The 27,704-nt window shown below is 37.6% G+C and overlaps 1 protein-coding gene across 2 annotated transcripts in view; it reads right to left on the bottom strand.

The window, feature by feature from the left end:
• MMS22L (MMS22 like, DNA repair protein) overlaps positions 1-27,704 on the bottom strand; it is an 89,530-nt gene that overhangs the window by 31,298 nt on the left and 30,528 nt on the right. Inside the window, exons 13-16 of one of the 2 annotated variants that reach the window (XM_066179520.1) lie at positions 27,431-27,651; positions 24,524-25,033; positions 23,346-23,437; positions 20,857-20,935 (exon numbers count right to left, since the gene is read on the bottom strand). In XM_066179520.1, coding sequence (XP_066035617.1) covers positions 20,857-20,935; positions 23,346-23,437; positions 24,524-25,033; positions 27,431-27,651 — 902 coding nt within the window. The remainder of the gene's footprint in view (positions 1-20,856; positions 20,936-23,345; positions 23,438-24,523; positions 25,034-27,430; positions 27,652-27,704) is intronic. The other variant, XM_066179521.1, reaches the window with a different exon arrangement.

Genomic DNA, 27,704 nt, shown 5'->3' with positions numbered 1-27,704 from the left:
GTCCCTTCATTTTAATGAGCTTCAATAAACCACTTGTTTAAATGTTTACTCAAAAAAGGAAGTCCAAATAACATGCCTGGTTATGAATGTGTATGATGATTACTGACTTATGCAATAGAGTAGGAAGGGCTAAAAAGGGAAGAGGGATGTTTCTCAGAACTCTAATATATAGGGTTTTTTATTGAATGCTTAAATTCACCCACGGGGCTTAAGTTCTTTATAGCGGACTTGCACAACACCATTAGTATCCATGTTACAGCATGCCTTAATCAGGAACAACCTGAAAGCATACACAAAGTGATGTCTCTAGTATGCTGGATGAGATCCAAAGGGATACAAGGATGTAATGGTTAAAAAGCAGGGCACAGACAGATGTCAGACTCCTGCACAGTAATTCCCAAACTGCTCACTTAGTCAGATCACCCTCTTTTGACCAGAATGTTTCTAAGGTGCCTGCACCTAATCTACACAAAAGCCTTGAGCTGAGCATCTGATTCACAATCTGTCTACTGGGGCCCAGAAGTTTGATCATGACTAATCCACGCACACAAAAATGCAGGTTGCATAAGGTACAGCCGTAGCTACTTGCATTTTCAAACATAGAATACACATTGTTCTTTATGTAACAACCAATGAATCACAGCATCATGGTGGAGGGCAGCTGGGTCCAGTTTTGATACTATTTTGGGCTCTGCTCTTGATTGTGAGTTCTGTATTAAGTCAGTTACTGGATAAAAATGTGAAATCCCAGAACAAGGAATTGAACCCATGACACTCGTCTCACCCAATATTACATACTAACTACTGGAGAACAGATATTTAATCATTCCAGCTGCTGCCTGTGATTTAAATGACAAACAACAAAACAAAACCCCAATACACTTAAGCACACATGCAGTTGGACTCTACAAGTAGTTCCAGACACATGCTGGATTCAATCTTTTACATTTTCTGTAGGTTAACACGAGACAAAATCCCAGAGAGGAGGCAAGAGGGGTTTGTGGTACAAGACACATATGCTGCATGTGTCAAACAAGCTGCTGGTGAGCTGGACCTGCTTCTGTAGGTCATCAGACCATTGTATCTTGAAAGACACCTTCACCACTAGAGAGCAGCGTTCTTCCAAGTGCTGGTAACCTTTAAGCTCACCTGAACAGAGATGTCAGGCAGAGAGACAGCCAGGTCAAAAGAAGCCAACATCACCACAACACTGTAGAAAGGAACTGGTGCACAGGAAGCCCCACCTGGAACATGAGGAAGAACTTCCTTATTGTAAGGGTGACTGAGCACTGGATCAGGTTGCCCAGAGAGGTTGTGGGGTCTCCCTCACTGGGGATATTCAAGACCTGCCTGCACACAAACCTGTGCCATAGGCTCTACAATGATCCTGCTTGAGCAAGGAGGTTGGAGCAGATGACCCCATTGCGGTCCCTTCCAACCTGATACATCCTACAATTTCAATTACTACAGCTTCTCTGTAAAACCTTAGCTAACCATTGCTAAAAGATACTCTACCTACCTCCACCCAAAACTACTATTCAGACTGTGTTTGTTTGGTTTTTTGCCACATGCACATTAGGAATACATAACCCCCAAACATCTTAAAACACATTTTACATTGCATTGCCTTAATTGAAAAAATGCCTTTTAACAAAATAAAAAAGGCTATAGATCCTTTCAATTTACCACACGTCATCCGGTGCCTGGGTAGAAGCAGATCACATACTCTTTCCTACTGAAGGTACAGCAGGTTTAAATAGAGCCATTCCAGTTCTTTCATTGGTGGCATAAGTCTTCAAATCTCAGTGGAAGAGCCTAGTATACTCCTATTGTTAGTGAATCATTGACAGAACAGACTCAACAGTTAAGAAGATTCTAATGCGACAATTTATATAAGCAGAGTAATTAAAGTATATTAGAAATCCAGATAATCTCTCCCAATCAAGCCAATGAAGGGCAGCCCATGGGCATTCAAATTACACATTGCAATTTAGCTCAGGGTCACCTTCCCAAATTAAATAATATCAACAGAAAATGACTTAAACAAAATGATCCTTACTCATAACTAAACCTATTCAGGAAATTACATAAAGCTCTTTGAAGATATACACATTTTAAGAAGTTAACCACTTTAAACCACTACTTTTTTCCTTCTACTGATTTGAAGACTAGGATCAAATTTAATTTCTCTCTTATTACTTCAAATATTCACTAAAACATAGGGAAGAGAGGAGAAAACGTTTCAGACCCCTTTAAATGTTATAGTGAAGTATGGCAGTAATATTTTCTCACATTACCTGAGAGGGTTTTAAAACAGATGACACAAGATGTAGTAATGCAAGAATTATACTACCAACAGAGAGAGAATCTAGTGCTTATGATTTTTTAAATATTTTCATAAGCAATTTTTTAATTGCTTTTGTTTAAATTTTTTTTGTTTGTTTCATGCATCTTCTGCAAATCAGTCTATGGACTGCACAATTAAAAGAAATTGATTAAAAGTAAATCAAAACCAGCATGTAGAGTTTTCCAACTTTAAGGTTATATTAAAAACAAAACAACGCAAGCAAAAAAATCCCCCACAAAACATAACCATTGTAACTGATCCCATAATGCACAAAAATGGCAAATATACACTATTCAAATTTTAAATCCAAGTTCCTACATTTTTAAATACGCGGCTTAACTGCTACTCCTTTACAGAAATACAATTCAAGAAATGGGGCGCTTTGTCTGAAACTAATACAGACGAATTTGCTAGATTTATGTTCTTCACTGAATTATTTAGATTTGAATGCAACAGAGCAAACAGTATGCACCAGAAAAAAAACTGAACTGTAAGTCTCAGGCTTTTAAGACAGCCATTTTTTCCACAGCAATATGGAAACAATAATGTGCAATGATATATAACCAGCAAAGTTCTCACTGATTAAATGATCTTCCCAATAAAGGAATCACTAAAACTGGCAAAAGCAGCCATGCCCTAATCCCCTTCAAAGTTTTCAAACCAAGCAATCAGAGTAAGGGATGTTGGTTTGTCAATCTGCAACATTTCTGAACAAAGGTATCCTTTGAACCTTTAAATATTCTTGGGGAATTCATCTTCCGGACTTTTAGAAGTAAACTGCACATTCATGTGTCAAAGACTCAAAATCTAGGTGTAATTCATATATACTCCTTTACTTTTTTTCTACTGGATGGCAGAAGTTGCACAAAGGCCAAAGTGGTACTAGACTGAATATTCCTGCCCTTAAGAGCAGTTAAAGTTCATAAGATATCACCTACAGACTTTGCAGAGACAATAAAAAAAAAGATGGTATTTTAAAACTCAAGAAATTGCAGAACAAATGTGGGTATCATTCAAAGAGGAAAATGGGCACACGGCAAATTCTGTAGAATTTAACTAAGAAAAAAAACAAAACACAAAAATGAAATGTCAAGCAGAGCCAGTTTTCCCAACTATATAATACCACTTCTTTTACCCCATTCTTCCTGCAGTCACCTTTAGCCCATGCACTTACAACAGAAGAGAGACTTGGATGCTCAGTGAGACTTGCAATGATGCAGGTCAAAGAGATGATACAATCATGAGCTCCAAATGAATACTCCATATAAACACTTACAAGAACTTTCCACTGATTGCTTGATGAAAGTCTAATGTAAATGGAGAAATGGGTCAGCAATCTACCTGAAGGAACTCCTACTAAATTACAAGAAACAGCAAGGATTTGGAAAAGAACTAGCGTATAATATAATAATGAGCAAAGTAAAGGAAATCAAACTTGGAATTCTTTTCTACTGACTTGATTCTTTTTGACTTTAAAGACAGGCAGTACAAGTGTCACCAAATTCTGATTTTATAATGTGCAATACTGAAGATGGGGCAATAAGTTCCAATGATTTTTCTATGCATTAAACATCAGATTTTAGAGGAAAGCTGTTCACTATTAGGTCTGCATTAATGACAGAAGATGACAACAAATCTTATGCTGCTCCTTCAATCCACTGATGCATAGATAATTTGTGGATGGGGAACACTAGGAAATGTTTTTCTTAATTACTCCAAAATGTTCTTGTGTATTTCTTTTAGAACACATTTATTTTCCAAAAGCATTCACTATCTTGTAAACAATTAAACAGCATAAGAGCCTCTTAGTTAACCACTAACTCATTTATCAATAAATTGTTTTACCCATTTTTGAATGGCTAGGATTGATGATTATTGCCTCTATATGCCTAAGTGAAGAAATGTCCAAGGCAACAGCTGCACGACCACACCACTAAAAATTACCTGCCCACCAAGGGGCTCATCTCCTGATATCAAAGATTCTAATCTTCACTGGGATTGAAAGTGTTAACGCTGTGAATAAAATATTTTCAGCTGCAAGTGAATCATGTGAAGATTATCAATATAGCAGCAATGTACAGAGGTGCTCCAGCAAGGTTACAGAGTTTAATATAATCCTCTCTATAGCTAAGCACAGTAATAGAGAACCCTGCGTTCACTGTGACAGCATGTTGTGTGAGCTCAGTAATACTTTTAAAATACATGGGGAGAACAAGAAATCCCCAACATCCTTACCATTCTCAAAGACAAAGTAAAGATATTAACAAGAAAAGACACACAGCCCTAAAACACAAACGTATGGAAAAGCCAAACGTTCAAAGCTGCAGAATGTTACTTAGCACTTTCTGCTTAACCCTTCTCAGTGGGTTTAACTGCATCACTGAAAAGACAAGTTGTTATGATCATAATTTAAATGCAAGCAACAGAGCTGGAGCTTCCTTGTCTAGGTCTGCTGTGGGGGAATATTACATCTGCCACAGTCACCCTAGAAAATTTGTATTAGAGAGCTGTTTTCTTTTCCTAATCACATTTAGAAAAGGTAAGGTTGCAAGAGCAGCAAAGACAACAAAACCCCTGTCAATTCAGTGCAACTGGTTCACATTTCAGTTTGTGGAATACTGTTGGGAAAAACAGACACCTGATTTGAGCCCAACTGCAATTTTCCTTCATTACCTTCACAGGTGTTCAGCCATGCCAGCTACTCCCTTGTACTATGCAGGCATATGCTAAGATTGCAGTTTCCTTTGTGCCCCTAATGCAAAATACAAACAGGAAGGCACAAACACAAAGTGATCCTTTGCTGTCCCAAAATCTGAAGTCCTAGGAGAGAGTGTCCAGGTACTCATTTTAGCATAAAGGGCTCAGCCATTCACAGATCTCAGCCAAGCAGTTTCTCCGAGATTCTGCACTATTCAAACCATTGGGAGTCATCTTGTTGCTATGAACAGGTGCTTGCTCAGTTCTTTTGAATAAACAACAGAAAAAGGAAGGAGATAAAAGGACATTTAGTTTCCCCAAGCAGACTTTCAGTATAGTTCAGATACAGAATTTTTTAATCCACTGAAAGAACAAAGAGAAAAATAAAGAAAAAAATTTAACAAGGTGCACTGAAATTTATACTATTCTAGACTGTTGTAGTCGCCTTTTTTAGTTCACATATATGCAAAAAATCCCCACCTAAACCAAATTTAGTATTTATAAAGTCATTGCCATATCACAGAACTTAAAATAGCTGCATTTCAATTTTTAAAAGCCTTATTTTGAATAGAAACCTTGTGCAACATTACAATTACTTTTGATCAAATTAAGACAAAATTCCCCAATAAATTCCCTGTCACCTCACAAAATTAGACTTTAAAAGGAAAACACAAAACATACTCATTCACCACTGATGGGAAGGAGGAGGCTTACAGAAATCATTGGAAGTTCCGTGATCTGCCCTGATCATGAGACACATCAGCCTTTGGTTTTGAAGATTTTTTAATTTGTTTGCTTAAAAAAACCCACTAATATTCTTTTATCTAAAATTTTTTTTTGAGAACTGAGAAACTGTCATTACACTTCTGTAACTTTAAGTTATCAGGGACTAAAGTTCTTTTTTTTTTTTTTTTAACAGGAGATTTTGTTTCCAAACTGTTTTATATTTGAAAGTATAGGGAGCCCAGATCACTTCAGATTATATTTATTCAAGTTCAAACTTTATTAGGAACATAAATACAAATATCTGCCACATAGGGAACAGTATTAACTGTTAGATATTTGTATGAAAACAACACACCACTGGTGGTATCATGATCCTTCCTTCTTGCCATCAGAGCAGAATAGTTACAACCAAAGACTCAAGGGTCACAGCTAGTAAGTTTAGCACCATTTTTCTCTGTTAAAGAGTACCTTCCTCCAAAATAGTCAAAAGAAAGATCCATTCAATCCCATCAAGATCTTCTGGGCGAATTCCTTGCTTGCAGAAGTTGACTGCCCACAACCACATCCAGAGGGCTTTTGAATAGTTCCAAGTATGGAGACTCTACAATATCCCTAGACAACCTGTACCAGTGCTCAGTCACCCTCACAATGAAAATAAAAGTTCAGATGATGTTGCTGACATTCAGAGGGACTCACCTGTGCCTCTGGTCTCGTCACTGGGCACCAGTAATAGCCTGCCTCTGTCCTCTTCACACTCTCCCCTCAGACAGTTCTATTAACTAATAAAACTCCCTTCTTCAGACCAGGCTGAACAGTCCTGGCTCTCTCAGCCTTTACTCACAAAACAAATGCCCCAGTCTCAAAATCATCTTTGAAACACTCCATGGACCCAACCCAAGTTGACCATGTCTCTCTTGTATTGAGTAACCCAGAACTGAACACAACACTCCCAGCTGTGGACTTGCCATAAGCAGAGGGGAGGATTCCTACCCTGAACCAGCTGCTAACGATCTGCCTACTGCAGCACAGGATGCCATTAGAATTCTTGGTGGCAAGGGCATATTTCTTGCTGAAATCCCCAATGTAGGTATATGGAAACCTTCCACATCACTATAATATGATTCATACATGAATATAATTCATAGTGAGAATCAGAATACCAGATTATCTGAGAAACTGAAATGCTGAAGAGAGAAGCAAGTGCTTTTATAAGTCATATTACTTAATAAACAAACTGCAGATTGCAAATAGATATCTGTCTTGGTTTAGATAGACAGGTATCTGCCAGGGAGGGCTGGAGTCTCCCTTAAAATGTAAGTCCCTCCCCCCCTTTTCCAAATTATCATAAATTTGCAATTAAAAGGCTGTCAGGCAAAAATTTTGGGAATAGGTATAGCAGTTCTTTACTAGGGATATAAAAATACAGATGTTGTAGTACAGAAGAATAAGCAAACAAATAAACAAACAAGAAATCCTAGAAAACCCTGACAGAGTCAGAAATACAACCTGACACCCTGTTGGTCAGGGTGTTGGAAGCAGTCCAAAGTAAGCTCTCTTGGAGTGGCAGATGTGGTTCTGTTGGAGTAGAGATGGTCCCGTTGAAGAAAAAGGGTCCAGTAATGATGAGATGGGTCCGATCTTCCCCTAGGGATCTGGTGGAAAAACTGGATACCTAGTGGGACTGTGGCTCCTTTTTATTTAGGTTAAGATGGTTTGGCTCCTCCTCCGTGTGGAGCAGCTTACAATAGTGCAGTGTAATGTATCATGTCATTGATGAGCTCTTAATGGTCCATTAGCAAAAGACATTCCCATGGAAGTAGTGAAACAATGAAGAGAGATAAGTAGCATTCCACCATCTGATAAGTGACACTGTCCCATTTGGGCAAAGATAAGCAATTCTGCTCCACCCAGATGGAATAGAATAATATGCTCTTTACAAAACCCATGACAATATCTTCCATAAAACTCTTCCATTTGAGCAGAACTTCTAAAATTCATCATACTCTAGACATTATGTGCTAAACAGGATTTCCATTTGCATTTTGTTTGTCACTTGTTGGTTTTGTTTTGTGCATTTTTTATTAAAAGCTAAAGTATAGAAAAAACCCTTTTTGGAAGGGACCCCCAAAGGTACAACCCTTGGCTCAAAGCAATGCAAATCTTCAATAAACTGAGGAGGGAAATTCTACAACCTTAGAAATTTGCTCCAATGCTTGTGAAAATTTTATCCTTATTTCTAATAAAAACTTCTCACAATCTCAGTTCATTGATTCCTACAACCATACATCTTTCTGATGAGTCTGATTCCATCTTATCTATAAGCTTCTCCCAGTTAGACTCCTTTACAAATCAGGAAAATGCCTTCCACCCATCACCTCCCATCCAAACTCTCTTTTCCTGAGGATGAAAAACTCTTATTTTTCTGTCTCTCCTTGTAATAGCATTTGCTCCTGCCCTCTAATCATCTTGTTCATCCTCTGCTCAACTTAAATCGGTATTTCAATGCTTTTCTTTTACTGGGAACCCAATATGCTGCTTACTTATACAACATAATTTATTTGAACCATATTCCTGTAGAACACCAGGAGGGCAATGAAATGTAGCTGTCTGTAGCTACACAATAGCCCAGACTCAGATACAACAAATATTCTGAATTTTTACAAGCTAAGTCTTTTTTACCAATTCGTTACTGTCTTTTTTCTTCTCAGAAAAAAAATCATGAGAAACAATAACTATATAATGTGACTGGAATGCCAAGTAATGGTTCTGAAAGGCCAGCACTGAAATCCAGCTTTAGGTATAGTAATTTCTAAAATCCTGCCTTTAGCTCTTCCATGGAACTCTGAGATCAGGAGAACAGCAGCTGACAGAAAATTATAATGATGGGACAGGTTAATCTCTTCTCTAAACTACTGTTTACACTTTTAAAAGTAATTTCTTACACAGTACAGATGGCTGAAATAAAAATTAAAGCTTAAAGGTTGGCCCTGAATAGATTATTTCTTACAATTCAGGCCCCAGTAGCTAATCATACTCCCAGTGCTTATGGACTCCCCACACTGGGGAACAGATACCCACACACTGTACTAAAGTGCATCTCTCTTTAAGCTTACAGTGTTTCATTCAAATATATCAAAAGAATACATTTTGGAAGAGTTTACAATCTTAGAAATACGATGGCAAAATTATGGCTATGCAAAAATCATTAAAATCCTTCTTAGCCATGCTATTAAAAAAAAAAAAAATTTCAACTTCAACAAATTGTGTGAAACATTCACTGAGGACAACTTCTCTAATGTCTTCCACTACACAGCACAGCTTTAGAAATGCAGTTTCTCTCATTGAGCATGCCCTCACCTAGGCTCAAGTACAAAGAAGCAAAGACAAACAAATCAAATTATTATTCTGGCTGCAGAAATTCAGATGCTGAGCTGGTGCCACCTCAGTTAAAATTTTCTAATGGGATCAGGAGATGTGAAATGGACTCTGAGGATAACTGCACAAAGTCCTGAGGAGAGTATCAAAATATTAAATATTAAACCCCAAATACTGAAAACAAACCAACTAAAAGTACTACTACCCACAGTTATCTCTTCAGACATTCTGAAATAATTTTCAGAAACAGACCTATCTTACCATTACACCTGTAACACTGTTGGTATTATCACACAACTCATTTTTCAGGCAGGAAGCCTGAAAAATACTTCAAAAATACTCTTAATTTAAAACAAGACTGTATCAGAGAGAGGAACTGTAGCTCAAATAAAGTTTTTCTTTTCTAAAATGAAACTCTCTTGCTCCAGCTTCTCTAGCTGTCTTTGCAGAAAACCAAAACCTATATGCATATGGATATCCTCTAGCAAGCTGCTCCAAGTCATATACTGTAAGTGGTTTAGAAAAATCTTCCTCTCAAGAGAGAAAACAGATTTTGGAAGGCAGGCAAACTTTTATTCAAGGTAATGAACTAACAAAGAGTTACAAAACAAAGTATTTCATTTCCTTCCTGCAAAATCAATTCTTTTTCTTATGGAGTATCTGTTGCAAGAAAGGATGCTGTTTGTGTAATATATCTTTTTAGTGGAGGTGATTACTTTGGGTACAAAACATCCTGTACTAACATTGTTCTTAACACTGGGTAATACAGACAGTAGAGCTAATCTTCTGTCATCCAGGAAAAATGGCAGGCTTGTTAAACTTATATCATCATCCCCTCTGAAACACAGTAAAAATCACTGTTAGAACTGATACTTTACAAGATCAAAGGTACCATCAACATTATCAATTCTGCCTGGTAGTGTTAACAGCAAAATGTTTTACAAGTTCTACCACTGGGCATCCATAACTTCCAGCACCAGCTATGCTGTAAAACTGTGCACATAATTTATCTTGAGACCTGTGTGTGGGAAGCATTATCCAGGCAAAGCTTCTCACAGTCTGACAAAATGCTGTGATTTGCACTGTTCAAATGATTGAACAAACAGACTTTAAGCAATCATCAACAATAGTTTTTATCTTCAAGCATGCTAAAGTGTAATACTACATGAGACCAACCTATTGCTTTAAGATCAGATTTGAGAGAATACAAGTAAATGAACAACTGCTACATTTTAAACTTGTCCACATCTAATCCATTAAGCTTAATTATTATTAAAGTTCACATTTATCTTTCCTATTTTTAGCAATTTCTCCACAAAACACTTCTAATGATTACATGGTGTCCATGGCAACATCTCTGCTTACATGTGGCTTAAATAGACACTCATTCCAATTAGGTGAAGTAAACAGAAAACAGCCATTCATAATTCCTCAAGTTACTGGCATCTTTTCTTTTACATAGCAATCAACAGCCTGCAAACAATTTCCAGTTTAAGTCTGTCACATGCAGTTGATGACAGACAGGTGTGCCAACAAATTCCCTCTTCTGCATCATGGCGGAAATTAAATTGCTCCCAATAATATGCACAACATACAAAAAAAAGTATTTAATAATATTTCCAACAACGTAGATTAAATAACTTACCATGTTTCTTTTCAATGTAAATGTATTGCTACTACTCTGCATGGCTTCCTAAAGTTTAATCTAATATTTTTCTATACTATAAAAAACATTTGCTTATAATGACACATGCTGCAATGCCTTCCAAAAGACTCACCTCAGATAAAAAGTATGCTCAATAAAATAGGATTGTAAGAAATGGTGCTGGTTTTTCAATATTGTATTGTATTTGATATCAAAACAGAAATGGATATTGTTTAAAAACTTGTAGCACATAATTTTTTAAAACATTTTGATTTTATGTGCCCGTTTGTTACTTAATTTCTTAAGATGCACTTGCCTATGTTGCAATATTTGTTTTTTCACTGAGAAAGTAGCTGATGAAGGTGTTTTCTGATTTTTTTACATAAAAACCACTATAGTGAAAAACCATCATGAGCCCTGGGACACCTACCAGCTCTTACTACTCTGCCTGTGTTCAGCATGTCAAGTCCTTGCCAGGCAGCATCACCTACCACAGGTAGACAACACATTTTGCTAATAATGTCACAAATAACTTTTAATGTTTTCTAGACAGCTGCTGAAAGAATTCAGAGAAAACTTCAAGACACAGAGTTAAATGTTGAAGCTGTTTTCCTATTTTGCTCTTCGAAACCCTAAACTAGAAAATCCCTTGAGTGAAAAGTCAGAGAAAGGCTACCATCCCTTCTAGGGTTAAAAGATGCTTTTGTAAGATTCTTAGGTCAGATTAACCTTTTGCACGCAATAGGGCCGGTTATTGGTTTTATTTTTTACTGTCTTTAACACAGGTAAAAAAATCAATATGAAGCGAGACAAAGGGCTCTGGAGGCCCTGGCTGCACCAGCTTTTGGTTTGGCTCATACACAATCCTACAACATGCTGAGGCTGGGAAGGATTAGCCTGCTTGTGTTGAGTAAACCGATGATACTCAATAAACAGTTTCTGTTGTAAACCCCTTAGGACGTGCAAAGCCACACTAGTTGGCATTAGACCAGATAAGCTGCCGAACCAGCTGTAATCTCATTTAGACCTGAGCTGATCCTCCTGTCCTTTCATTCCACAGGATCAAAGCAAACCACTGAGGAGGCAGCTGTATTATAGCAGCAGTGCTTGCTGGATGCGGCAAACATTTCATAAATTCCTCTCCTTGAAGCAAGCCTGCACATAATCTACCCAGAGCCAGTTCAATCAATGGATTTCTGAATTCATTAGTCTTATTATTACAGGATAACTGTTTTCTCCACATAGTGTTGTAGCTGTTGCAAGCCAACTTTGCAAAACAGCTCTTATTGCTGACCATTTCTTTCTGGTAATGTGCCTTTGCATTTTTGCAGTGTCACATGAAAATGATTTAAATCACTTCAATGCAGTATTTTTTTAAAGACTAGAAATAAAACCAATTCACGAATATTCAAATAGGAAGCCTTGAAATATAGTACACTCTTCCAGGCATAATTACTGGCTACCTGTTTGAATGCTTCCATGCATCAGTAATAATGACCGATGTTTTCTGAGCTCAAATGATAACAGCAAAAGTAGAGATTATATCATTGTAGCAGCATAAATACAGACAAAAAAATACAGAAGCGAAAGGAGTAATTATAAGAAAGAGATTTCTATTTGCCAGTGAAAAAAGTTTGGTCTGAAAAATAAGGAAGGCCAGGTAACCCTTACAGTTAAGGTAAAAATAGCAGTGTTTGTGACTTACTGTTATTTGCAGCCAGTATAAATATGCAGCACATTCATGCACAAACTGAAAAGTCAGGAAGATCCCACACAGAAAACTGCTCCGAGTTCACAGAGCACAAGAGAAAGACCTGTATCATCTTTGTAGGCACACCCTACCCTACACTGCACAGACCTATTGAACATCTGTATCTGGCAGCTCATGTTCTTATAAGAGTATGAAAAAAAAGTTCTTGTAATAAAAATATTCTGTGAAGTACAATAAAATCAAAGTTAAACACATGCAAATGATTTTTACCAGATTACAGAGAAATGTTTAGAACAAAACTTTTTTAAGCACTACAGCACAGATGTGCTAGAGCATGTCATAGGCAGCTGGCAAGATGAACAAAAGGTATTTGCACCTATCACCTACAGATGTGTAAAAAACTCACCACACATCTCTCCCTCAATCAGAAACCATCTGATGTGCTAGTTAATGATTCCCCTCTCTCCACTTCATTCTTCAGACATAAAGGGGTCCCATTTAACATAATCACTTAATAACAGCAAAGTGATGGGTATCAGAACTCTAATTCTTCTAATATTTGCAAAATCCAGCTCTTTGTAATAATAATAACACCATGATAGCAAACTGTAAAACTGTGTAATTATACTTTAATTGTATTGTGAGGCATGCATTAATCACAAAGTTTAAGTACCAAGGATGGAATTATAATAATTCTGTAAAACAAATTTAAGCTAGCTAAGTAGGTCAGAACCACTAGCATGCAACAGGAGACCTCTGGGAATTTATCTGTTAATGGCTATTTATGTGCAAATGAGTGCCCTCCAACCCTCCCAAATCCTGTGTAGCTGAAGGGTATTTCTGTTAACCAGGAGCATGCTTAACTGCTGAGGCATAAATTAAACCATTTATTGGAATGATTTTAATTCTTCCCTCCCCCCACCCACTCTTACTACTCCCCTCCACCCTCACTAGGAGCACAATTTACAGTATTAATTTACATGGAGATAGGATAGCTGAAGAGTTTTCAGAAATTGCTCTATTTCAAGAAAGAACAGGAAAAAGAGAACAGGAAAAAAAAAGAGCAAGAGACAAACTTTTAGTAAGAGACAGTGGCAATGCTACACTTAATCTTCAAATCTTGACAGGTCGAGCTATTAGAATTCTATCAGTATCACAGCAGTGCAGTGGAAACGCTTTCACAATGAACTTCAATGAAATGAAATTCTGTTTTACATCCTACAAAATCCTAGAACCTTTTAGGTTGGAAAGTGCCTTTAAGATCATCAAGTCCAAACATTAACCCAAGCATTGCCAAGTCCACCACTAAACCACGTCCTCAAGTGCCACATCTCCTTTTTTTAAATACCTCCTGGGCAGCCTGTTTCAGTGCTTGACAACCTTTTCCACAAAGAATTTTCTCCTAATATCCAATCAAAACTTTCCCTGGTGCAACTTGATGCCAGTTTCTTATCTCACATTCTAATTTTGGAGAAGACAATGAAGCTCAAGCGGGACTTCATCCACTGTATTTTCCGTCGTAATATTCAGACTGTACACATATCAAAGGTTTTCTTTCACGAAAGAAAATCACAAAAATTTCTTGGCTGCAAGAAAAGAACACCTTCAATTTTTGAGTTTGACTTGGAAAAAGCCAGTCATTTTTCATGTCTTAGGAAAATAGATACCTTTACAAACGACTCAGAATCAAGATGTATTGAATTTTCACTGTGATGTAAAATGGGGATGATTTACAGACAATATAAATGATTTCTCAACACTTATAATCATAGCAGTAATTCAGTACAGCAAGGCAAGATAATGTAAGCATAACTTTAAGATTCACTTTTAGGCTTATAATTTCATATGCTTGGGGTTTCTTTCTTTTTTTTCCTAAGTGCATGCATACATATTCTTGCAAAGCCTAGGGTCCCAGAACAATAAAACAGCAAAAATCTGATTATCCCAGCATCAATTAACCACAGCTCCCCATTACCCTAAACAGGGTCACATCTCCCCAGTGCCTAATAATTATATTGTAAAGTCCCTTGATTGCCTGAATATATTCACACTCCCTATGATGTTTGGATGATCATGGTTGTGTTACAGTAATTATTATTCAAAAGATGATCACAGTACATTGCTCTGTCATCTTTGTACCTAACACAAAAATCCACATAAATGTAACACACTGGACAAAACCACACAATTTTTCCTCACCAATTCAAGCTGCTGTAGAATACTGTTTAATATAAATAGGTGTGATGTGAATCAGAGGAATTCCCTGGGAGCAAATCTTTAGCAGCTCTAAAGTATTTTTAATAGGCAGATACATGGAACATTTACTGACGTACTTCCAAAGGCACATCTCCAATAGCTAAACAATATATTCCTGTCCAGAAAAACTAAAGAATATCAATGAAAATATTCAGTTTTATTCTCGTGGCCGACTTTTAGTAAGGAAAACAGGACTGCAAAAAGCAGTAGAAGGAAACCTCATTGTCCTGGCAAGCACATCTGTACTTGGCTGCACTTCCCTTCTCCTGCCCCTCAGTAAGGGTTGACACATCCCTGGCAGCAGGATGCTCCTGCTGCGTGCATAATGGCTGCTGTGGCTGCCTGTGCAGCCCCTGCACTACCACAGAGAGGACCAGGAGCTTTCTGCCTCTTAACAGATTTGCAAGCACGCACATTAAACCTGACACTTCATACAAGTCTTTGACAACTGCCAGAAATTAATGAATGAACCAAAATTAAGTTCACTCCTGTATTTTTAGAAGCATTTAGCACATCTGCATTATGAGAGCCTTCGACAAGCCCGTGGTTACCGCCCCCTTCCCTCATGTGAGGGGCTGCAGCCTGGATTATGTCTGTACCTTACAGCCCTTGGCAGGGGCTCAGTATTGCCCTCAGGCTTTAATTAACCCCGATTAGAGATAAACAGGGCCTTCTGGTTGTGAAAGAGGGAATAGACAGTACCTTCAGCTTATCAAACAACTAAGTAAACCACAAACTGCTTTTACCTTTCTCTACTTGCTCCTCCCAGAAATAGAAATGTTAGGAAGAGGCCCCCACAAGACCCTGAGAGGATGCACAATGAACATGTTGCAGAGTATACTTTCCTCTTTCCAGTTTGTTTTTAAGGAGGATATATATATGGTGGCCTCCTATTTTGGGCTCATTTCCCACTAGACACATTTTCACTGTCCCTGTCTTAGTGCCACTGTAAAGAAAGCTGGAGCATTTAGCCACTGGCAATTAGTGCCACTTGGACTTGCTCCAAGCCAAATAAAACATAGCAATGCACATCTACGTGCCCTGTATCAATGCCTAAAAAAGCATTTCCAAAGTGATTTTCTAGACAGATTTCAACACTCAAACACAAAACCACCAAAACCCCATTACCCTTTTCAGCAGGGCCACTGTCCAGTGCATACAGGAGAAGCCATCTTAACACTCCCACCCCAGAAATTCCAAGAACAAGTAGGCTACAGTAGCACTGAACAGGTTCAATTTTTCTCCTTCAACAGAAAAGGGAAATTTTAAAAAGCTCTAAAAAAAGAAAATAAATAAGCTCAATTCCACAAGTCTCTCTTGAAGCCTGCAAGAGTGCTCCATTTGCAGCCTACTCTAAATAACCACTTTAACACATTCTGTCCAAAATTAACTAATCCTGTCTTCACTAGCATGAAGAACAGCAGAAAACCTCTAACATCCTTTTACATACTGGGTAACTTCTAGCATGTCTCCCCTCAACTCTTCCTAGCTGAAATCACTTCTATCAAACTTATACAAACTGCCTATTCTAGTCATTAATTTCTGTGACTCTCTCCAATTTTCAATTTATTAATAAATATTTTATAAAATGACATATCCAGAACCGCATACAGAACACCACAGCTAAAGACAGAATAAGCAGCTCTTCTCACCTGCGGGAGTTTTATTAACACACTTCACAACAACATTTAATTTTTTTGGTTTTTTTCCTAAAGCAGAGTCACATTAGGTCCTGCTTTGCAATATCATACAGCTGTGTGCATAAAAAAGTCATTGTTAAAAGTCAGCCAATAGATTTCAGTCAAATTTCAGATTTTCTTGCAAATACTATGGTCTTAGAAACTCACATAAATAAACATCCTGTAAACAGAGGTGAAAGTGTAAGTACCAAGTTTGCTTCCCACTCCTTGTAAGATACCAAAGAATCCACTTCACAAACAATTCCAATTCACAAAAAATTCCAGTTTTTCCCCCTGCACCAGGTGGCAACTTGCTAGACCAGGGACAATACTGGACCTTGCAGGAATCTGTGCTACATACAAACTCAAACCCTACATTTTTTTCATCTACTACAACTACTTGTGCTAAACAGTTCTTCCTTTTCAGTGATCTGAACAAATGTCACTGAACACTGATCATACTAAGATTACACAAGTAACACTGAAGCCTTACACTACTGATGATTTTTACAACAATTTTCTCTTTCATTTCCATGAGACTCACACCACTTTACAGAAAAACTGTTTGGACTTTTAAGGGTGCTGATTTCTTTTTTCTGCCTTTTTTTTTGTTAGGATACCCAGGAATGAGTACACTAGAAGTTGTTTATGTCCAAGAAGAAATTTAATCAAGCAAAAGCATCCTAAGGGATGAAGAATCAAACAGTATATACCCAGAAAACAGGAAAACACTAAGGAGTAAATGAAAACACAATGTATTGAGATTTATCCCTTCTCTTCACTTGGTCATTGCTTCGAAGAGAACACATCAAATTTTTTTTTGCTGATTAGACAGTCCCAGAAGTTGGTAGCAAGGGTTGATGCTGACAGGTTACAGCTGTCAGTAACAGAATCTGAAACAAATTTAGAAAAAATGAAGGAAGTGGCTATTTCTCATCACTGTAGCTATTAACCAGTTTCCAAGTACAAGTGATGGTGGGGGGCAACAAAACCCAAAAGCCTGTTCTACTGAACCACTGAACAGAATCTTTCAGAACTGCATAAAATGCTTCAACCTGTGTTGTGTCCAGCATCCAGCAGACGCTTTCCTTACTCTTAATTTTCCTCCATTAAGACAAGCACATTTATCTGTTAGGTTAGCATAAGGATTCTCCTCAGAGTTGGTTCAGATTTTTTTCCGCTACTTTAAAGGTCAACTTTCTTTAAAACACATAGGCACAAATTAATTCTCCTCTCCAAAGATATCAACTCCCATCTCAGGGGCTAGCAATGGAGACAAGAGCGCAAAGGGAAATATTCTGGGTGATGCAGGGCCAGATGTGTCTGGTTCAGTGCACATAATTGACTCGTCTAAACATTCTTGACACATTTAAGACAGTGGCTTGCCGTTGTCCCAAAACGTGCACTTGCTATTTAATCAGCCAGGTTTCCGATTCTCTGCCGAGAGCCCAGAAAGCCCGGGCATAGCTGGGCACTTGGGCAGGCAGGGCGGCCGACAGGCAGCTCCCCGTGGCTCCCTCCCTCCATCCTCCCGCGCAGGCTGTCAGTAGGAGGCAGCATCGCCTCTGCCAGCAGCAGCTGCACACCGCAAAGTACTTGGGAGCAGGCTTCATTCTTCTGTCATTATATAAGCAAGATGACACTGTTCTCTAATCCAGCCAAAGCTGATAAGTACCATCAACCTGTCACTTCCTACATTTCAAATTCTAACATTGCAGCATCAAAGAGTTTTTACATTTCGATTTCTTTTGCTGGCAGCGGTCGGTAGCCTCTCATTCTCCCACGGTGTTCTAATGCAGCATTTGCACACCGGGGTTACTCCCAGCCTGAATAGCAGGTCATCCCCTACTCACTGAGCTCATCTGCGGCCCATGTGCTAGGCAATTTAGATCCAATCAGCCCTTATTTAGCTCAAGAGTAATGAGCAGCATAGTGACACAGACTTAAGCCTGACCCTCAGGACACTGCTCATCAAGCAGTAAAACTGTGACAAAATCATTCATCTTCCACCCGCTGGCAAGAAATAATACTCGCACTCACTGTATTACTTTTTCAAGACATAGAAAAAAAAAAAGGTCCTGAATTTTCATGATGTGAGACATTAATTTGCAGAAAGCTGAATTCCCTTAAACCCCCCTGTTGCTATGAGCTCACCAGGGGGAAATAGGCCTTAGGAGACTGAAATGGAATAAAGAAAATTGCTTCAGCTTTCTGTTCATTTTAAATAAGCCTTAAATCTGACATGAGATATCCTAAAGAGAGAAGAAATATAGATCTTGTAAGGTAACGAAGAAACAATCAAAATTAAGAGATTAGAAGGCTACTTGCATATAATGATTTTATTGGCAAAAATATTTCTTTTGTTTAACATCCACAACAAAATAACCGCTTCATATGAAAAGCCATTCTCACTTCATGTGAAGTAAAAAAGGAAAACCGAGAGGAAAGTTAATTTAGGGAAAATAGTTTCAGAAGTGAGACACTTCCATCAGAAAACAAATCTGTGCTTTATGTCCTTCAGGGAGCACATATTTCTCTAAACAACTGCAGGGTCCAAAGCAGCAGGTTCTCAGTACAACTGGATATAATTTTACTCTTTTTTCCATGGATTTACTCTTTCACAACAGAAGTCTTGTACTGTTGTCAGGTAGGCTACAGAAAGCTTATGGGGATTAATTTTTGGAAGATAAAATGGATACAAGGGAACACAAAAAGTGTTTCCATCTGTAGCACAGGGGATTGAACTGTGTATCTTCATGATTCATGTCAGAGTACTAGACCTGAGTGAGTTTCTTTAGCTTTGGGTGTCTACCAAGCCCAACTTTTTTTGGGCATCAACAATTAGAAGGTTTTTTGATAGTTTTTAACGTTTCAGTTTGCTCCAAAGTGATTCTAGAATACAACAGTAGAATGGAATATTGCAGTAAGAAGGGATGTAGAATGACCACCTAGTCCAACTATCCAAGTAATTCAGAGCTGATCAAGAACTAAAGAAATTACTAAGGGCATTGTCCAATTGCCTCTTAAACATTGACAAGCTTGGGGTAACAACCACTTCTCTAGAACTTAGTTCCGGTGCTTATCCATTCTCTCAGTAAAGAAATGCTTCCTAATGTCCAGTCTAAGCCTCCCCTGGTGCAGTTTTGAACCATTGCCACGTGTCCTGTTAGTGGAGCCCAGGGAGAAGAGCTCCGCAGCTCCCCTTCTCAGGAACCTGTAGAGGGCAATGGGGTCACATCTCAGCCTCCTTTTCTCCAAACCAGACAAGCCCCAAAACCTCAGCCACTCCTCAGAGGACATGCCTTCAGCCTTGTTGTCCTCCTTCTATGGCAGATGCTCTCTATTACATTCTAAACATCAATGTGAAATTAATGTTAATCAATTGTTCAACTTTCACATGTCCACCTACTTATTCAAGAAAATGGGCACTGAGAAGGGGAAGTGAATATTCTTGCAAACCTGAACTAGTGACAGACACATACAGGAACTTTCTATACGCAAACTATTAGGTACACATTTCCAGTATATGCTGTTGTCTCATTTAATTTCTTTACACAGTAATAGTCTCAAAGAAGAGGAGAAACAATCAAAACACACATTAGGTTTAGGTAGTCAAATTTGAAGGTCAGAATACAAGGGACAAATTTTTAAAACATTGTTTTAGTCTTCAATAAAAACCTAAAAATAAACCTCAAATCCCACAAAGAAAAGAAAATTCAGTGTTAATTACCAGAGCCACACCTTAAGGCAACAGCTGTAGCTAAGAATACACACTGTATTCCCTCAGAAGTTGGTAACAGATTATTTTTAAGGATTTAGACATAGTAAACCTCTCAAAATGCTGCTATATTCTAAAGCAGTGCTTCCTTCTCATGCACTAGAGCATTTAGAGACTAGATTTTCATTACACTCCAGTAATGAAACACCAGTTTTGTTAATGGAATACCCGAACTTCAAAAAAACCAAGTAAAAATACTTTCAAAGATAGGTCAAGTTAACATGGCAAGGCAAGCTTGCTCCCCAAGCATAACATATTTGCTGTAAAGTGAAAAAGGAAGGATTTCTTTCCTTTTTTCCACACCTGTGAACGAAGTTCACAGCAACTTTTAGTGGTCATTCATTAAGCCTGGGAGATCTTAGAGCCAAACTAACATCTTCTGACTCTCGGCTCAGCAGCTTAGTCACAGAGTTGCCTTCTGTGCTTATCAGGACATCACAGCTGGTAGCTCTAAATATCCTCACAGGATGGGATGGGTAAGCCAAGATTCATGATCTTCCAAACTCTTCTGAATACAGTTTTCAGAAGCTCAACATCAGAAAAAAATGATTTTACAAAGACTAACACTATAACCCCTGAGGGGGAAGAAAAGAAGGAGGGAGGACCTTTCTATTCTCCTCCTGAGCTTATCTACTGACTTACACAGTAACAGAGAGGGGGAGAGATGCTTCTGTTGGGTCTTGAAAAAGCTTCCCACAGGCTGTTTTGATGGCAAGTATAACTCAAAAAAAAAAAAAAAAAATTACAAATGACACTACATTTCCATAGCAAAGATATACTGGATAATCCATTCCTATTGTGGTTTCTCGCACAACCTCAAGGCTAAGCACACTAAAACAGATAGAAACATCCAGTTCTCCTGTTACCTGTGGCCCAATTGTTAATGTAACTTGCTACTAGAGACAGGTTTACTTGGTCAATATTGCTGTAAGAGCTTATGAAATTTACACACTGAAATTTTCAAAAATTAGCAAAAAAGTATAAATGGGCACAAATGCACAAGAACTGCTTTCAAAGTAGAATTACCATTTACTATGGTATTAGGTTAGTGGTACTTCTCATTTCTCCTATGGGAATCAGTACCAAGTCTCCCTGAAAGTAAGCAAAGATGTTTGGAGCACAGCAGTGATTTTACACCTGGACATGTGCTCACATATTAGTCCTGTAACTCTGTGCTAAAACTCAACGAAACCCAAATGCCAGGATGACAGTAATAAGAGAAAGCTCATGCCAAAGCAACACCCCATTACAATACAAGACATTTTAGGATGTTTCAAACACTCCCTTTGAAAATAACATATTGCAGTGCCGGCACCTACAGCTGATTTCTCCGAGCCTTGTATCCATTTTTACAGCAAGTTCTGCCAAATCTATTTAATGCTTGTATTTTTATTAACCTAGGGCTTCTTTTTGTGCCATGAGGCATTCAGATGACAGACAATGCTAGAGATTTGGAACAAATGAAAGCATACTCAGGTAAACATCCTGCATTTACCTTTCAGAAAAAAAAAGAAAAAAAAAAACACAACAAAGCAATCAGGATTTTAATCCATTGTTTAAAAACAGAAAAAGAAACCCTGAGAAAACTTATGTCTGAGCTAGAAGCCGAATAAGCAAACATAGGAAGGAAGCACTTCATGTTTTAGTTTTGGAGAGTTTCTTGATTATTTACTGTTTATTTTACATGCTTTTTAAAAGAAGACAGTATTAAAATACAATCTTACACTTCACAGTGTATCTTACTATGAAGATCAAATACTTGCAAGTGCCAGCAAGTAGCATCTTGATTCCAATTACCCACTCACCACGTATCAAAAACTGATAAAAATGAGTTTTCCTGTCAAGACATAGTTCTAGTTAAACATGGATCCCAAAATAATCATAATGGTAACAACCAATAAAAAAGTGGTATAAGAAACCATATTTTAAATAGTTTAACCACATGTAAATATAAAAATCAAAAGCTACCAGTACTTCTCTAGCAGACGAGAAAAATACAAGAAAAAGCTGGAAAGGGTTATTTTAAAACAGTGTAGTGTAAAAACAGTGAAGGTGGGGGTCTCTTTTCAGATGTCTTTTAAGAAAAAAGAAAGAAAGAAAACAAGCGCACTTTTAAATCTTTGTTTGCCAACTTTTAGCCCAGAGCAAGTTTTCACTGCTATGTTACAAACCCTTGAAAATAAGGGTTTATAATGGAAATGCTGACAGACCCTTAACCACAGCAGCATGAATAGCTATAATTAAAGAAGAGCTTTTGGCTACACCTCACTCTGACAATGAAAGACTAGAATTTTTACAGTATCCTCAAATAAAAACAACTGGGAAACCTGGAATAAGATTCCAGCAATCCAACAAGATATGTTTAAGGGGACTGCTAAAACTATTTAACATTTTAAGCTTTAAATATTGAGGCACTTAGTTAACACAACCAAGTGAATATTTTCATAATGCCACTTAATCAGCAGTAAGAAATGCTCCTGTGAGCCATCATCTGGGGTTAGCAGAAAGTTACACACGAAGTTATTATTTCCTAACAGCCTAGAGGGAGCTGCTTGTCTCTTTAATCAGTGATCTCACTTCCTTCCTACCTCTAAATTCCCTGTCATACAGTTACAAAATTATTAAGAGTGCAGTGTACAGAAAAATTACATTGATGAAACACCTACTATATTACATCAGGATTTTAAAAACAAACATTTCATCCTTTTCTGAGTTTGACAGCAGACCAGGCCTAATCAGTCTGGTCACTTCAGTAACACTTTAGCATCTGGTTAGCACAAAGTCATCCATATTTTCTGAACCAAAAAAATGGTTTCAGTGTTGTTTTATTTGCATGGCAACAGAGGATGGACTGTTTCCCTTGAGTCTCTCCAAGCAAGAAAATCATTAACATTTTCCTGCTCTATACAGCCTGAAGATCGAAGTGTTAAGGAACTTAGTTCCTCTGCAGATGGGATAAGTAGGCTGGTAACAGTAACCAAATGTATAAGTACAGGAACTGAAATAAAGAACTGTTAAAAGCAAGGCTCTAAAAATGTCTCTCATACCAATTACTATTTGAGCACGTTGGTAATTCAAATATTTCAGCATATCTACTTTTTGTAAATAAACGTACTAATACTGTCCTGTACCTTGTCTGTGATGACCTGAGAAGCCCAGATTGAACTTCCATGCCCTCTTCTCTGTGTTACAAGAGGGCCACATAACCCTCAGTCCTGGAAAGCTTAAAAATAATGCCAAGTTATAAAATAGGCAATTTTTTCACCAGTCTCAAATTTATCCCTTTTTCATCTTTAAAAATAACACAACAAATGCTGTGTATTAGCTAATAGAGAAAATGTCAAAGTATATTTGAAGTCTCCAATTTATTCCAGGAAACACATTCAGTTGAAGTGAAATAATAAATAATAAATCAACTAAACTTAGTTTTATGCTTCATCTTTTTTCAAAAGACTGCCTGAAAAACAGTTGTCTTTGGATCTATAAGCTATTGACAGCTGCAGTCAAACTACTAGACAATAACAAAGAACCTAGTTAAAGAGAGATCTTGCATATGGGCCTCAGTATTCCTATTATGCACTCTTCCACAGCTCTTTACACATATTTCAGTCTTGCACATTTGAAGTAATGGCAGATCAATAGCTGCCTCTTAATATCTTATGAAAAAAAAAGCAGTTAGGGCTTCAAACTGGAGGACTGCTTCTCAAAGGCATCAGTAGACAAAAAAATATGCTTATTGAAGGGCACTGTGGATGTTGAAAAATGAACTAGTACATCAAAGCAAAACTGCTTGAAAGTGGTAAAATATGATTTCCTTCTTTCCTATCGAACCCCAGACAAGTATTTAAATCTCCATAACTCTAGTATTTGAATGCAACCTTGGTAAAAGGAAAAAAAAATAGAATGGAAAGTCTGAAAAAACAGAATACATTCAATGAAGAAACAAAACCTAAAAAACAACACCTCCCCCAATTAATGTAATTAATACAGACAATTTCCAGGTTTCCTGGACCAAAGAAGAGATGATCTTGTCTGAAATAGAAGCAACTGGATGACTTTCTAAAGAGACACTAATTTATAACAAAACATCAGGATTGTCAAACCTAATCTCCTGAAATAGTAAGGAAACATTTCAAAGATTCTATATGCACTGAAGTATTGGTGGACTTTGAAATTTAACATAACATTCACAGCCCTTCAGAGATTTCTCTTTCCATTTACCCAATTTAAGTTAAAAAAAAAATTATTAGGAACGACAGTTTAACCCTAAAACAAAATGCTAGTCTGTATCCACAACTAAATAACTTACCGAAGTCTGGCTAGAACAACCTGAAGAAAATTCAGGACCATGCTCAGCTCAGCTCCTCGGCATGCAGGCAGCAGCATAGTAAAGCCATCGTTCAGTAACTTTTCCTCAGAAAGGCTCAAGTAGCAGCTGGTCTCAAACACTTCCTGGACACCATCAATGTAGGTTGATAGCAGAGTCCAGAGATTTTGCCTCTGTGTGTAGTCATTTTTGGTTACTAAAAACTCCTTTGCCTTCTCACGGAAAGCATTTGAGATTTTCTCGGCCAGGGCACTAATGTCCATATTCTTCTCAACGTAAATTAAAAGGAAAGCAAAATGACCTCTCCAGATGAGAGCTCTCCGAGACATGGTGATGGAGGATGGAGTCAGGAAATCCAAAAGATCCAACACCCGACTCACTATATCTTCTGTCTCCACAACAATTGCCAGCATGAGGAACAGGTTAAAAAAGTTCTGCAGCCCCACTTCCGTCAACTCCTGCATTCTTTTCCGATGGAACTTGGAATAAATTCTGCATTAGAAAAACAAATAAAAAAACCCAGGAAAGAGAAAGTTTTTTAAAGTATGCAATTTTCTACCTTCTGCAGCGACTAAAACTGTATTTTCATGGGTTTAGTTTATGGTTATCCGCTTCCAGTAACCCTTAAATTTTAAATACTCTTTTTTCTCATTACTCTTATGGCTACTGGAACAAACATGCTCTTTCAGTTTCTGCCTTTGATTTAAAGCACACACAGTTTCCAATCGGAGGTGCAGTCTAACCTTTCCCCCTTATCTAACCTCAAATACCAAGCTGAGCACAATGTTATGAGTAGACTGTCTAGTCTGTCTGTGATGGATATCCTCCATACTGTGCCTTCAAATCAATCAAGTTTAGCCCATGAGGGCTCCTAGGAAAGGAAGCTGTCAAGTGGCATCTCCTTGCAACAGCAAACCATTCCTGTAAACCAACTTCTTTCCTCGAAATGTCTTCATTCCCACATGGAAATCAGCTAGTGGTTTCTGCTATTATGTTACAGTGCTGCAGCTGCAGTGATCAAAGTCTCACCCAACAAACCATCACTGCAGTAAAAGGAAGATTTCTGATGGAAAATTCCTTTTATCCACAGTTCTTTGCCAAAGTCTGTATCAACTTTTGCTGCACACCTACGGTATGGACAGGTTTGAAAGAAAACAGAGAGACTGAGGCAATTGGACAAGAAATCTCTCTCCAGGCAGGAAGATGTTAAGAAACTTTACCTGCATTGCTTATAGGACATAGATGGCGACAAGCACTGTGACTTTGAAACTTTAAACTGATTGACAAAAAGGAAAAAGCTTATACAAAGAGGTCTTTTCTGGGACCTTTGCTTGGATGTGAACTTTTATTTAAAAATCACCATTCCTACAAGAGAGGAGTAAGATGAAAATGGCAAAACCTTTTGATTTTTGTGCTTAAAACTTTGGGTATACCCTTCAACTTTATTTTAAGTTCCACCTACAGTAGTTAAACATCCATAAGTGCTGTTTTCCTATTCTGTCACCTGGAAAACAGTTGGAAGTGGTGTAGAGGTTATCATATCTAGCTACCAAAAATTACAGCAAATCCAATTAATGTTGTTTAGTAGTAAATTACTACTGACAGGCATTTATGTTTTTCATGCGTCAATTAATGCTTGGTTAGCTGCTGAAAACAGAGTTCATTCCAAAATCATAGCTGTAGGCTGTTAAATTTTGCTACTTGTGTAATTGATTTTTTCAAGGTAGAAATGAAGAAAAACTGGTTGAACAGACTGATGCACTGTGTGTTGTGTGTTATTATTCCCCCTCTTAAATTAGGGAAAGTAACAAGTTATAAGGGCACAAAAATATAAGTATAATTTCATTTCAGTAAGCACAGAGTAGGCTAATTAAATTTCTTTGAAAAAGCAAGACACTGATACAGAATTCAACAACATATTTGTTTCTACATAGCTGCAGAGATTTATAAACCCTAACTTTAGTGACTATAGCAACTTCTGGAGCGTACATAGACATTAGGCATACTGTTCTTTTCTGATAGCCAAGATAACCCTTCTTTACTGGAAGAAAAACACCACAACTTTGGAAAGTGTGTATACACAAGGGAATTTTTTTCACGTTTATTACTTGCGTACACAAAGATCTTACTAATACTTAACAAAGTTTTAATTAATTATATTAATACTTAATAAAATCTTCTAAAAACCCTCAAAATCCTAAACCAAAACTATTTGTTTTCTCTAATGAAAAAAGATTAACAAGTCTGTACTGATCATTACAAGTGCTATCTCATTACTATAAGAAAAGTCTCATGGGTTCAGTAAGCATCTAAAACATCAAGACTTTAATTTAGAGCATATATATTTTATGTTTTTTCCTAACATGACTGACTGTGATTAATTAATATGTTTCAAAATTAAGTGAAAAATTAAAATCCTCACAAAAATACTATGAGAAATTTTCAAAACCACTGAAAAGAAATAAAACATTTAAATGAAAATGCAGGTCTAGCAAGTGTCAGTCTGCATATTCTTGAATAACACATGGCTTACATGCAGCTCAAATACAATTTCTGTGCTTTAAATTACATTATCTTTCTGGCAATTGGGTTGTATCACTGCAGTGGTTGCCAGTCTACCAAATTCCTGGCCAGTGGGATGAAGTAAATCATCCCATGCTAAGGGGATGCCAAGGTGATGCCAAGGTGATTCTTGTACCCAGTTACAGCCTCAGCTGGCAACAGAAACTTCAGAGAACAACTGCTTTCTTCAAATTATGAGTCACCCTGGATCCCTCACTCCCTTGTACTTTGTCATGAGCAGAGTGCCCTCTGTCTCATATGAGGCTGGAAGGGCCCTGGACTCACCACACTTGCTACAAAACGAGACAAACTAAATAGTATCCATACCGTCCTTTAATTTGTTTCCAAGGATGCACACCATTGTTTTCTTCTCTCATAATCCGTGCCAAAATGCTGAGGAAAATGAAGTAACTGTTGCTGGAGTTGTACAGAGAAGGGATCTGTTGTTCGCAGCAGCAGCGTTTCACCAACTCAAGCATTGACAAAGAAGTCTTACTAACATTTGCCAGATCCTTCAGACCAAGCCAAGGAACAGTAAAGCAGCTGTTCTAAAAGAATAAATGAAAACAGAAAATTTTATAAATAACAATAACTGCCAATA

This window comes from Chamaea fasciata, unplaced genomic scaffold (genome assembly GCF_029207755.1).
Source record: "Chamaea fasciata isolate MVZ Bird 193981 ecotype frontalis unplaced genomic scaffold, bChaFas1.0.hap1 SCAF_3, whole genome shotgun sequence".
NCBI lineage: Eukaryota > Metazoa > Chordata > Aves > Passeriformes > Sylviidae > Chamaea > Chamaea fasciata.
This window is presented reverse-complemented; position numbering and strand designations above follow the sequence as displayed.